The 14,103-nt window shown below is 47.4% G+C and overlaps 1 protein-coding gene across 1 annotated transcript; it reads right to left on the bottom strand.

Moving 5' to 3' along the window:
• Nucleotides 1–406: 406 nt before the first annotated feature.
• Nucleotides 407–13,813, bottom strand: LOC119975276 (urokinase plasminogen activator surface receptor-like). Its single transcript, XM_038814985.1, has 5 exons — nucleotides 13,735–13,813; nucleotides 9,434–9,556; nucleotides 6,618–6,755; nucleotides 2,253–2,396; nucleotides 407–925 (listed from the first exon to the last, which is right to left on the bottom strand). The coding sequence occupies exons 1-5, from the start codon at nucleotides 13,781–13,783 to the stop codon at nucleotides 669–671; spliced, it is 711 nt and encodes a 236-aa protein (XP_038670913.1). The 5' UTR covers nucleotides 13,784–13,813; the 3' UTR covers nucleotides 407–668.
• Nucleotides 13,814–14,103: the final 290 nt, after the last annotated feature.

The following is a 14,103-nucleotide window of genomic DNA, read 5'->3' as shown; positions in this document are numbered from 1 at the left end:
GGCGAGAGTGGGGCAGTGGTATTATTTTGGGATTGATGGAAGCTATGGGGAGAGAGTGGGACAGTGAGATTAGTTTGGGATTGATACAGGGCTATGGGGAGAGTGTGGAACTAGGGTGGTATTGATACAGGGCTATGGGGAGAATGTGGAGCACTGAGATTAGTTTGGGATTGATACAGGGCTATGGGGAGAGTGTGGAGCACTGAGATTAGTTTGGGATTGATACAGGGCTATGGGGAGAGAGTGGGCCATGGGATTAGTTTGTGATTAATATAGGGTGATGGATAGAGAGCACAGCAGTGGGATTAGTTTGGGATTGATACAGGGGTGTGGGTCGACAGTGGTCCAGTGGGATTAGTTTGGGATTGATGTGAGAAAGAGCTGAAAGGGACATGATGGACCAAATGGCCAAAAGATTATTATTATTGTTACACAAACACCTCGATTGTTGAGCAGACACCCACTAATTCTATAGATACGACACAAGCCAGTTTGGGAGGGAGAAGGCTGAATACTTTCACATTGCAGGATATTGAGGGAGTTGGTAAAGCTGTTGGACAAGAGAGTTTTAACCATGCTGAGCATGCTGGGATTCTCCATCCCTCTCAGGAACCCTGACTCAATCCACAAGATGCTGCACCCAGTCGAAAAGAGTTGAAGCATTGTGTTCACAGCACAAGTTTGAGGAAGACCAGGAACAGCGCGGTGCTAATAGAGGCATTAAGTTGGGTTGGGCCCGAGTTGGAAGTGGTTGTGGGACCAGGTGTGGTGGACCGGGTAAAGTTCCGTGACTCGAGGTTGCACATGTTGTCCTTGCAGCAGTACAAAGCGTTGTTCGGATGAAGCCCAAAAAGTCCCAAATAGGCGGGATTTCGACACATAACATCAGAAACACAGCCTTTCATCACGTACGTTGAGGGATCCTCTGTGTGTGCAGAAAAGGGAGAGAGATCAGTTTAATACCTTCAAATTTAAGTGCATTTTAAGCAGCTCCCCATGATCTCCCACCAGATCCAATTCCCCATCAGTGCCAGTTAAACTATCCCGGCCTCTGAGTGACACAGACAATCTCTCTGCAACAGAATCAGGCCATTCAGCCCATCGGGCCTGTTCCGACATTCAATTTAGACTAGGGTCCATCTGTTCCTTCACTCCATCTACCCACCTTGGGTCTACAACCCTCAATTCCCTTCACCAAGAAAAATCTACCAATCTCAGTTTGGAAAATATCAATTGGCCCTCCAAACCTCAGTAGTTTATTTGGAGTGGTGGGGCAGGTGGGGGAGGCAAAGTGGGGGGGGGGGGGGGGGGGGGGGGGGGGGGGGAGTCATGGGGCGGTTGCAGGAGAGTGTCCCAAATTTCCACTACCTTTTGTGTGAAGAAGTACTTTCTAACATTAGCTCTGAACCTCCCTGTTTTGGACCTTCCTCCCACAGCAGAGGCGATAGTTTCTCTCCATCAACCTTATCAAAACCTGAAATCATCTTAAACCACTCGATTAGATCACCCCTTAATCTTCTATACTCACGGGAATACAGGCCTAGCCAGTGAAACCTTCCCTGTAAATTAACCCTTTTATGAAATGAAAATTGCTTATTGTCACGAGTAGGCTTCAATGAAGTTACTGTGAAAAGCCCCTAGTCGCCACATTCCGGCGCCTGTTCGGGGAGGCTGGTACGGGAAGCCTCAGTATCATTCTAATGAATCGAAGTTACACCCTCTCCAAGACCAAGATATCCTGCCTCAGGTGTGGTGCCCAGAACCTAACACAATTTCTCCTGGTGGAGTCTTCATGTAGGTACAAACTAGCTTCCAACATCGATGACTTTCCTTTTCAAGGAATGTTTAGAATTAATTTCTATCTCTTTCTTCTGATTCCGCCTCCAGTCGATGTAGAGGAGATGCTTCCACTCGAGAGGCAGACCAAATCTCGGGGTCATCAATATAAGATAGTCACTAATGGGGAACTCAGGGGGAACCCCTTTATCCAGAGTGTGGTGAGATAGTGGAAGTCACTCCCACAGGTAGTGGCTGAGGTGAAGAGAATGGACACCTTAAAGGGGAATCTGGATAAACACACGAGGGGGAGAGGAATAGAAATATATGGCGATGGGGTGAGATGAAGAGGTTGTGGGAGGAGGCTCGTGTGGAACAGATGGGCTGAATGGGCTGTTTCTGGGCTGTAAAATTCCACATATTAGTCGGTGTTTTTATATCATTCTGTAAAATGATGAATAAAGTCTTGGACGTACTCCACCTCCGGATTCCTGAAGTGTGGATACAGCGATCCTGTTGTCCTCTACATTTAATCGTGGTCATCAAATTCTTACATCCGGCCTCAGTAACAGTAAAACATCCATGACATTCCAGACCATTCAGTGTACTGTTGTCTATCTCTGAAATGCAAACAGACAACATCGTTAACCTGTCCCATTCTGCTCTTCTGAATGTATTCAAGCAATCAATCACCGCTCAAAACAGAATCACAGGACTGTGCTCATTAACAGGCACCGGGCCCCTGACGTGAATACGTTGGATGTTGTCCAGGATGAAACATTTAAGTTATGAAGAAAGGCTTGGGTTGTTTTCACTGGAGCAGAGAAGTGTGAGGGGTGACCTAACTGAGATGTAGAAGATTCTGAGGGGCAGGGACAGGCTGGATAGTGAGGAGCTATTCCCCCTAGTTGAAGGGTCAGTCACGAGGCAACATGAGTTCACGGTGAGAGCAAGAGGTTTAGGGGGGATTTGTGTAAAAAAACTTTTTTTTAACCAGAGGATGGTGAAAGTCTGGAATGTACTGCTTATGAGGGTGATAGAGATGGGTTGCCTCATGTCCTTTAAAAAGTACCTGAATTAGCACTTGGCACTTCATAACATTCAAGGATATGGGCCAAGTGCTGGCAATTTGGGATTAGGTGAGTCGGTCAGGTGTTTTCCATGTGTCGGTGCTGACCTGATGGGCCAAAGGGCCTCTTCTGCACTGTGATTCTGTGTGAGGCTAGGCCAGTTCTCCTTGGGGAAGATAAGTTGGGAGAGGAGATTTGATAGAGGTGTTCAAATAGCGGAGGTCTGGACAGAATAGGAGCTGGAGAAACTGTTCTCATGGGCAGAGGGATTAAAAGGGCACAGATTGACAAAGGAAGCCATGCAGCAATCAGGATAATCTTCTTTACCTGGTGAGTGGTTAGGATTAGGAATTAAATTCCTCAGGGTATGGCTTGAAGGAGATTTTCCTGCCTCTTTCCAAAGAGAATCGGATCAGCTTGAAGGGAAAAAGAGGCCTGCAGGGTTACAGGGAAAGGGCAGGGACAAAGCATTTGTTGGAAACTCACCAAGTGTTTGAAGGAAAAAAGACAAAGATTAATATTTTGATCTGTGTCCAGGACCTCTTCAGAAGCTAAACGAATGGAGGGATTCTCTGCCCACTTTTGGGATCGTCACCAAAAAAAAATCAGTGGACCTTTGCTTCAGCGATTTGGTCAGAAAATCTTCAAAAAAGAGAGAGGGGAATGGGGAAATGAGCAAAAAGGACAATCAGAGTTGCAAAAAAAAAATCATTTTCTGGTGGAATGAGATTACACAAAAGCTGGAAACAACAGAGAGCAAAGATAAGACCATAAGACCATAAGACATAGGAGTGGAAGTAAGGCCATTCGGCCCATCGAGTCCACTCCGCCATTTAATCATGGCTGATGGGCATTTCAACTCCACCTCCCAGCATTCTCCCCATAGCCCTTAATTCCTCGCGACATCAAGAATTTATCTATCTCTGCCTTGAAGCCATTTAGCGTCCCGGCCTCCACTGCACTCTGCGGCAATGAATTCCACAGGCCCACCACTCTCTGGCTGAAGAAATGTCTCCGCATTTCTGTTTTGAATTTACCCCCTCTAATTCTAAGGCTGTGCCCACGGGTCCTCGACTCCTCGCCTAACGGAAACAGTTTCTTTGCGTCCATCCTTTCTAAGCCATGTATTATCTTGTAAGTTTCTATTAGATCTCCCCTTAACCTTCTGAACTCCAATGAATACAATCCCAGGAACGCCAGCCGTTCCTCATATGCTAGACCCGCCATTCCAGGGATCATCCGTGTGAATCTCCGCTGGACACGCTCCAGTGCCAGTATGTCCTTCCTGAGATGTGGGGCCCAAAACTGGACACAGTACTCCAAATGGGGCCTAACCAGAGCCTTATAAAGGCTCAGTAGCACATCGCTGCTTTTATATTCCAACCCTCTTGAGATAAATGACAACATAGCATTCGCTTTCTTAATCACGGATTCAACCTGCATGTTTACCTTTAGGGAATCCTTGACTAGCACTCCCAGATCCCTTTGTACTTTGGCATTATGAATTTTCTCACCGTTTAGAAAGTAGTCTATGCTTGGATTCTTTTTTCCAAAGTGCAAGACCTCACATTTTCTCACGTTGAAATGCATCAGCCATTTCCTGCACCACTCTCCCAAACTGTCTAGATCCTTCTGCAGCCTCCCCACTTCCTCAGCACTACCTGCCTGACCACCTAACTTCGTATCATCAGCAAACTTCGCTAGAATGCCCCCAGTCCCTTCATCCAGATCATTAATATATATGGTGAACAGCTGCGGCCCCAACACTGAACCCTGTGGGACACCGCTGGTCACCGGCTGCCATTCCGAAAAAGAACCTTTTATCCCAACTCTCTGCCTTCTGTCAGACAGCCAATTCTCAACCCATGCCAGTAGCTCACCTCGAACACCATGGGCCCTCACCTTACTCAGCAGCCTCCTGTGTGGCACCTTATCAAAGGCCTTTTGGAAATCCAGATAGTCAGGTCTTGCCTTTTACATTAGCTGTGAAAGGACCCTCCTGGCTCCTCTGTCCAATATTTATCCCTGAACATCATTTTCATCATATAGCCCCTACAGTGCAGAAGGAGGCCATTCAGCCCATCGAGTTGATACCCAACCATCCGAAAGAGCACCATACATAAGCCTATTCTCCTGCCCTATCCCTGTACCCGCTAACCTCATTTAACCTTTGGATGCTACGGGACAATTTAGCATGGCCAATCCACCTAGCCTGTACATCTTTGGACTGTGGGAGGAAACTGGAGCACCCAGAGGAAACCCACGCAGTCACAGGGAATACATGCAAACTCCACACAGTCAGCCAAGGACCTGAACCCGGTCCCTGGTGCTGTGACGCAGCAGTGCTAACCTCAGGTGGTCATCATCATGTTGCTGTCCACTCGAGCTCACTGTGCACAAAAAGACAAACTTTCCGACAACGCTTGCAAAATATTGCGTGTTGTGCATTATCTGACCATAAGACATAGGAGCAGAATTAGGCTACTCAGCCCATCGAGTCTGCTCCGCCATTCAATCATGGCTGATATTTCTCATCCCCACTCTCCTGTCTTCTCCCCATAACCCCTGATCCCCTTATTAATCAAGAACCTATCTATCTGTCTTAAAGGTACTCAGTGATTTGACCTCCACAGCCTTCCGCAGCAAAGAGTTCCACAGATTCACCACCCTCTGGCTGAAGAAATTCCTCCTCATCTCTGTTTTAAAGGATTCCTTTAGTTTGAGATGGTCTCCGCTGGTTCTCGTTTTTCCCACAAGTGGAAACGTCCTCTCCACGCCCACTCTATCCAGGCCTCGCAATATCCTGTAAGTTTCAATAAGATCCTTCCTCATCCTTCTAAACTCCACTGAGTACAGACCCAGAGTCCTCAACAGTTCCTCACATGACAAGCTCTTCATTCCAGGGTCATTCTTGTGAACTTCCTCTGGACCCTTTCCAAGGCCAGCACATCCTTAAATACGGGGCCCAAAACTGCTCACAATACTCCAAATGAGGTCTGACCAGAGCCTTATTTGGCCTCAGAAGTACATCCTTGGTCTTGTATTCTAGCCCTCTCGACATGAATGCTCACATTGCATTTGTCTTCCTAACTGCCAACAGAACCTGCACGTTAACCTTAAGAGAATTGTGAACAAGGACTCCCAAGTCCCTTTATGCTTCTGATTCCCTAAGCATTTCCCCATTTAGAAAATAGTCTATGCCTAAAGTCCTCCTTCCAAAGTGCATAACCTCACACTTTTCCACATTGTATTTCATTTGCCACTTCTTTGCCCAATCTCCTAGTCTGTCTAAGTCTTTTTGAAGCCCGCCTGCTTCTTCAATACTACCTGTCCCTCTGCAGATCTTTGTATCATCTGCAAATTTAGCAACAGTGCCTTCAGTTCCTTCCTCCAGATCATTAATGTATATTGCAAAACGTTGTGCACCGACCCCTGAGGCACACCACCAGTCACCGGCTGCCACCCTGAAAAAGACCCCTTTTTCCCCACTCTCTGCCTTCTGCCAGTCAGCTAATCCCCTATCCATGCCAAGATCTTACCCTTAACACCATGGGCTCTTAACTTATTTAGCAGTCTCCTATGCGGCACCTTGTCAAAGGCCTTCTGGAAATCTGATATCTTCAAGTTGTGACTGATGCAGTAGAAATACATGTTGCTTGCTAACGTTTATTATCTAACTGCAGCAGAAGGTGAAATAAGTGAGATAGAGCACACTGGATCAAACTGCCTCTCACTGCCCTCCACCCAGTATCCAGCCAGTCAGTGTCTTACCTGGTTTAACATCATCATTGCAGAGGTTGGAGCTGCAACAGCTGGTGTGCACGTAGCTGGAATAAAATCCACTATTGAAAGTGGCGAGACCAAAACAGGATCCACAGCCACTCAGAAGGAAATTAGTGCTTGTTGGACCTAATCGAACAAATCACATTATGTTACGTCACCAAACTCTCAGTACTATCATGAGCAACCTGTCCACTTCATTAAACCCGATTAGCCTCAATATCATTCTGATGAATGCAAGGTTACAGAACTGGAGGAGGTTACAGAAATGGAGCGGGTCAGAGGTGCTGGAAAAGGTTGCAGAGATAGGGAGGGTCATAGAGGCTGGAGAAGGTTAAAAATGGGGATGGTCATAGGGGCTGGAGGGGGTTAGAGATGAGGCGGGTCATAGTGGCTGGAAGAGGTTACAGGATAGGGAGGGATTTAAGGGCTGCAAGAGGTTACAGAAAAAAGGGAGGGTTGTAAGAGTTGGATGAGATAGAGAAATCTCTGTAACTTACAACTTACAATGCTGTCTAAGAACCTAATACAGGATTGGTAATCAATGATTTCCAGGATATCTAAGCAGGAGAGCAGTCCGACAATTAAAATAAGGTTTTCATCTACTACAGAAGGTACTGCACGGGATCTTGCCAAAACTACAAAAAACAACAAGGTATTGATTGAGAGAGAGGGCACTATCATTGAGAAGGATGGTGGCCAAACTTGGTCAGACCTGTTTTGCACCCCAGCGTATACATTCAGGAGGAACTGTAGGAGTCCCCTCGTCATCCCTTGACAGGTCATTCCATCAGTACAATGGAAAAACATTATGGAAGACGATCAGATGCCAGAACAAACTCCAATTGAGCAGAATGTTTTTGCAACAACAGAATCCAGTTCTCATCGGACAGCATTGAGAACACGATATGTCAAAATGATAAGGCCTCCAGATCGCCAAAACATATTAAATCCGTCTTGAATAGGAGAGATAGGATAGTATTAACAATGAGGGTACATGCAGTAAACAGGAATAGCTTATAATACATTAGATAAAGAATTGGGGAGGTTGTAGTGCAAGGGTCTGGAGCATAACAGATCAATGTGGTACTGAGTACAGAACCGTCCACACAGATGTCAGAGAACACGTAATCTGCACTGTAGGTCAGTCTCGAGTTCAACAGAGCCATTGTTAGAAGCAAACATGGAGACAGCTCCTAGCTGATTGCCTTTACTGTACTTATGTACATTTTCTGAAAACAAATACAAGTGTAAACATAACTCAGCAAATAACATCCCCCCAACCAACAACCATACCCAACCAACATGGCTTATACGCACAATTCCCCCCCACCCCCCCACATTCACAACCCCCTTCCTCCCTTCCCCCCCCCCCCCGTTGTGTCTGCTAACAGTTTAGTTTCCCCTGAAGTCGTCGATAAACGGCTGCCACCTCCGGACGAACCCTCACATTGATCCTCTTACCATTGATTCCCGTACCAGCCTCCACGAACAGGCGCCGGAATGTGGCGACTAGGGGCTTTTCACAGTAACTTCATTGAAGCCTACTCGTGACAATAAGCGATTTTCATTTCATTTCTTAGGGCAAACTTGATTTTCTCAAGTCTGAGAAACCCAGCCATGTCAGTAACCCATACCCCCAATTTTGGGGACTCCGAGACCCTTCACGCTAATAGGATCCGTCTCCGGACTACCAAGGAGGCAAAGGCCAAAACGTGAGCCTCTTCTGCCCCTGGACCCCCAGGTCTCCCGACAGTCCAAAAATCGTCACCTCTGGACTCGCCGCCACCTTGCCTTTGGCACCGTAGACAAGACATCGGCAAATCCCTGCCAAAATTCCCTGAGCTTCAGGCATGCCCAAAATATGTGGACATGGTTTGCGGGCCCTACCGCACACCTCTCACACAGGCCCTCCATCCCTTCAAAAAACCTGCTCATCTGGGCCCTGTCATGTGTGCCAGGTGGACCACCTTAAATTATATCAGCCTGAGCCTGGCACATGATGAGGACGTGTTGACTCTGCTCAGAGCATCCTCCCACAGACCCAGCTCTATTTTCTTACCCAGCTCATCTTCCCATTTACGCTTTAGCCCACCTATCTGGGTTTCTCCCACTCCATGAGCTCTTTATCAATTTCCGAGACCTTCCCCTCCCCCACTCCCATTTTTGAAATGACCTTATCCTGTATCCCCTGTGGCGGTAGAAGCGGAAAGGTTGAAACCTACTTTCGTGCAAAGTCCCTCTCCTGCAGATAACAACACCCATTCCCTCCCGGAAGTTCAAATCCTCCTCCAAATCGTCCAAATAAGGAAAGCTGCCATCGATAAACAGATCCCCCAGCCTCTCAATCCATGCTCTCTGCCACCTCCAAAACCCCCCATCCAACTTCCCCGGCACAAACCGGTGGTTCCCACAAATTGGAGCCCAGACCGATGCTCCCCCCACTCCCATATGCCTCCTCCACTGTCCCCACACCCTTAGAGCTGCCAACCCCACCAGGCTTGTGGAGTACCAGGCCAGCGAGAATGGCAGAGGTGCCATTACTACCATCCCTGAACTTGTGCCCTTACATGATGCCGCCTCTACCAGCTCCCTCACTGACCCCTCCCCAACTACCCACTTCCTGATCATGGCTATATTTGCCGCCCAGTAATAATTCCTAAAGTTCGATCAGGCCACAACCACCGCACCCCCCCCCCCTCTCTCTCCCCCCCCCCCCCCCCCACCCCCTCCCCCAACTACATTAAAGTTGCTGCTGCTGAAATCTCAGAGTGAAAGTAAAATCCCAATGATTGCACAGTACTTACCAAAGACTTCGTTGACACTGATGGATCTGCATGTTGGATGGCTTGTTTTGCGACACTCGGTTGTGGTGTTTAATGCACAGCTGCCAGTGAGGCTATTACATTTGTGACAAATCAGGGAGGAACCTGTGAGAAAAAAATGTTTATTTTTAAATCAGCATTTATTGCCCATCCCTAATTGTCCTTTGAGAAGGTGTTAGTGAGCTGTCTTCCTGAATCGTTGCACTCCGTGAGGTGAAGGTTCACCCACTGTGCTGATAGGGAGGGAGTTCCAGGATTTTGACCCAGTGACATTGAAGGAACAGCCGATATATTTCCAAGTCAGGATGGTGAGGGACATGGAGGGGAACCTACAATTGGTGGGGTTTCGAGGTATCTGCTACTCTTGTCCTTCTAGATGGTTGTGGTCATGGGTTTGTAAGGTACTGTCAAAGGAAGCTTGGAGAGTTACTGCAGTGCATCTTGTAGATGGTCAACACTGCCCCCACTGTTCGTCGGTGGTGGAGGGTGTGAATGTTTGTGGAAGGGGTGCCAATCAAGTGGGCTGCTTTGTCCTGGATGGTGTTGAGCTTCTGGAGTGCTGTTGGAGCTGCACACATCCAGGCAAGTGGGGGGGGGGGGGGGGGGGGGGGGGGGGGGGGTATTCCATTACACTCCTGACTTGTGCCTTATATGTGGTGGGCAGGCTTTGGGCAGTCAGGTGGTGAGTTATTCACAACAGGATTCCTGCCTCTGACCTGCACCTGTAGTCACAGTATTTATTTGGCTAGTCCAGTTCAGTTTCTTGCCAATGGTAATTCCAGGATATTGATAGTGGGGGAGTCACTGACAGTAATGCCATTGAATGGCAAGGGGCAATGGTTTGATTCTCTCTTGTTGAAGATGATCATTGCCTGGCACTTGTGTGGCATGAATGTAACTTGTCAGCCCAAGCCTGGATATTGTCCAGATTTGCCACATTTGCACGTGGACTGCTTCAGTGTCTGAGGAGTCGTGAATGGTGCCGAACATTGTACAATCATCAGCGAACATCCACACATTGGACCGTATGTTGGAAGGGAGGTCACTGATGAAGCAGCTAAAGATGGTTGGACCTCGGACAAGTACCCTGAGGAACTCCTTCAGTGATGTCCGAAACTGAGATGACTGGCCTCCAACAACCACAACCATCATCCATTATGCTGGGTGTGACTCCAATCAGCGGAGAGTTTTTTCCCTGATTCCCATTGACTCCACTTTGCTCGGACTCCTAGATGCCATATTCAATCAAAAACAGCCTTGATGTCAAGGGAAGTCACTCTCACCTCTGGAGTTCAGCTCTTTTGTCCATGTTTGAACCAAAGTTGTAATGAAGTCAGGAGCTAAGTGAACTTGGCAGAATCAATCTAATCACCAATGAGCAGGTTATTGTTCAGCAAGTGCTGCTTGATAGCTCTGTTGATGACTCCTTCTGTCACTTTACTGATGATTGAGATTAAACTGATCGTGTGGTAATTTGCTGGGTTGGATTTTGTCCTGCTTTTTGTGCATCGGACATACCCAGGCAATTTTCCTATTTGCTGGGTAGATGCCAGTGCTGTAGCTGTACTGGAGCAGCTTGGCTAGGGGTTCGGCAAGTTATGGAGCACAATCTTCAGAACAATTGCTGGGATATTGTCAGGGTCCATAGCCTTTGCAGTATCCAGTGCCTTCTGCTGTTTCTTGATCTCCGGAGGGGACCGAGATGGATCATCCATTCAGCATTTCTGGGTAAACATTATTGCAAATGCTTCAACCTTGTCTTCTGTACATATGTGCTGGATTCCTCTGTCACTGAGGATGGGGATATTGGTGGAACCTCCTCCTCCAGTGAGTTGGATTAATTGTCCACCGCCATTCATGGCTGGATGTGGCAGGACTGCAGAGTTTAGACCTGATCCGTTGTGGATCGCTTAGCTTTGTCTATTACTTGCTGCTTATGTTGCTTGGCATACAAATAGTCCTGTGTTGCAGCTTCACCAGGTTGACATTTTTTGGGAAGACTGGTGTTGCTCCTGGCATGCTTTCCTTTACTTTTCATTGAACCAGGGTTGGTCCCCTGAATTGGCGGTTATGGTAGAGTGGGGAATATGCCGGGCCATGAGGTTGCAGATTGTGGGTGTGTACAATTCTGCTGCTGCTGATGGCCCACAGCACCTCATGGATCGCAGTCTCAAGTTGCTGGATCTGTTCTGAATTTATGCATTAATGGTAGTGCCACACAACACATAATCAATGTGAAGGTGGGAACCCATCTCCACAAGAACTGTAGGGTGGTCACTTATGCTGATACTGTCATGGACAGATGCATCTGCAGCAGGCAGATTGGTGGGATAAGGTCGAGCATGTTTTCCCCTCTTATTGGTTCCCTCACCACCTGTCGCAAACCCAGTCTAGCAGTTTTGTCTTTTAGGACCCTGCTAGCCCAGTCAGTTGTGGTGCTGCTGAGCCACTCGTGTTGATGAACATGAAAGCACCCCCACCCAGAGTAAATTCTGTGCCCTTTCCGCCCGCAGTGCTTCCCCCGTGGTGATCAACATGGAGGAGTACTGATTCGTCATCTGATGGTAGCTGGGACATGGTAATCAGAAGGAGGTTTCCGTGCCCATGTTTTGCCTGAAGCCATGAGAACCCAGGGAACCCAGGGCAACTCTAACCCGACTGTGTACCACTGTGCACTCACCTCTGCTTGGTCTGACCTGCAAGTGTGACAGGACATACACAGGGGTGAAGATAGTGGTGTATTAAAACTCACCAAAACTCACTTCCCAAATGGGGATATCAGTGATAAAACTCATCAACACTCACACCCCAATGGGGATATCACTGTAATAAAACACAGCAACACTCACTCCCCAATGGGGATATCACTCTGTAAGAAAACACACCAACACTCACTCCCCAATGGGGATATCACTGTAAGAAAACACACCAACACTCACTCCCCAATGGGGATATCACTGTAATAAAACACAGCAACACTCACTCCCCAATGGGGATATCACTCTGTAAGAAAACACACCAACACTTACTCCCCAATGGGGATATCACTCTGTAAGAAAACACACCAACACTCACTCCCCAATGGGGATATCACTCTGTAATAAACACACACCAACACTCACTCCCCAATGGGGATATCACTGTAATAAACACACCAACACTCACTCCCCAATGGAGAAATCACTCTGTAATAAACACACCAACACTCACTCCCCAATGGAGATATCAATCTGTAATAAACACACCAACACTCACTCCCCAATGGAGATATCACTGTAATAAACACACCAACACTCACTCCCCAATGGGGATATCACTCTGTAATAAACACACCAACACTCACCCCCCAATGGGGATGTCACTGTAATAAACACACCAACACTCACTCCCCAATGGGGATATCTCTCTGTAATAAACACACCAACACTCACTCCCCAATGGGGATATCACTCTGTAATAAAACACACCAACACTCACTCCCCAATGGAGATATCACTCTGTAATAAACACACCAACACTCACTCCCCAATGGAGATACAGTATCACTCTGTAATAAAACACACCAACACTCACTCCCCAATGGGGATATCACTCTGTAATAACACACACCAACACTCACTCCCCAATGGGGATATCACTGGAATAAGTACAGCAACACTCACTCCCCAGTAGAACATAGAACATACAGTGCAGAATGAGGCCATTTAGCCCATCGAGTCTGCACCAACCCACTTAAGCTCTCGCTTCCACCCTATCCCCTAACCCAAAAACCCCTCCTAAACATTTTGGACACTCAGGGCAATTTAGCATGGCCAATTGACCTAAACTGCACGTCTTTGGACTGTGGGAGGAAACCGAAGCACCCGGAGGAAACCTCACAAAGACACGGGGAGAACGTGCAGACTCCGCACAGACAGTGACCCAGTGGGTAATCACACCTGGGACCCTGGCGCTGTGAAGCCACAGTGCTAGCCACGTGTGCTGCCCGGTGGAGATATCACTCTGTAATAAAACACCTCTCACACTCCAATGCGGGACACCACTCCCTAATATAACACTGGGTGTGCACTATTTATCATAACCTTTCTGTGTTGAAACACAGGGATGCTGCAATATTCGTCAGATTCCAACCCCAATACTCAAACCACTCTTAATTTATCTCAAGCACAAAACGTCACCTTCTCATTTGCAATGTTATCACAATAGTCAATATACCTTTGTAAAAAATATAGGAGAGGTTGTGTAGGGATTGAGAAGACACTGTGACCCCTCAGTTACATTACCTCCTGTCACCAAGGCGATGAGAAGCACTGCTCCAAGCAACATCTTCATTTTCTTCTCTGTCTCTCTCTGCACTCCCAAGACTTGGTGGATCTGCTCAGAATAAAGATCCTCATCCCATTTATAGGATTGATGACGGCGTGGGGAATATTTTTTTTAAATACCCAAATGGAACAGGAGCCAAAACCCAGGTATGGATCCACCTTGTGGACACTGAGGTATCAACAGGTGAAATGTTGGCCAAGACCCAGAGTAAATTCCAGGCTGCTGATGGCTATGGCTGGAAGCCAAGAACGACATCTTATTATTTTCTTCGGCCGGTTTCCGCCACCTCCCCGCTGAAACCTCCGTTTTCTAGTTCCCGCCTCATT

Source organism: Scyliorhinus canicula, chromosome 12, assembly GCF_902713615.1.
Source record: "Scyliorhinus canicula chromosome 12, sScyCan1.1, whole genome shotgun sequence".
In the NCBI taxonomy this organism is placed as follows: domain Eukaryota; kingdom Metazoa; phylum Chordata; class Chondrichthyes; order Carcharhiniformes; family Scyliorhinidae; genus Scyliorhinus; species Scyliorhinus canicula.
The sequence above is the reverse complement of the archived record's forward strand: the minus strand, read 5'-3'. Positions and strand labels throughout refer to the sequence as shown.

What these genes read in the sequence shown, in the direction of transcription:
- LOC119975276 (XM_038814985.1), bottom strand. Translation starts at nt 13,783, where the DNA reads ATGAAGATGTTGCTTGGAGCAGTGCTTCTCATCGCCTTGGTGACAGGA. An exon ending in CAATGATGATGTTAAACCAG is followed by an intron (nt 2,397 to 6,617) that starts GTAAGACACTGA and finishes TTTGCATTTCAG; the next exon opens with AGATAGACAACAGTACACTG. An exon ending in TTCAGGAATCCGGAGGTGGA is followed by an intron (nt 926 to 2,252) that starts GTACGTCCAAGA and finishes CTGCACACACAG; the next exon opens with AGGATCCCTCAACGTACGTG.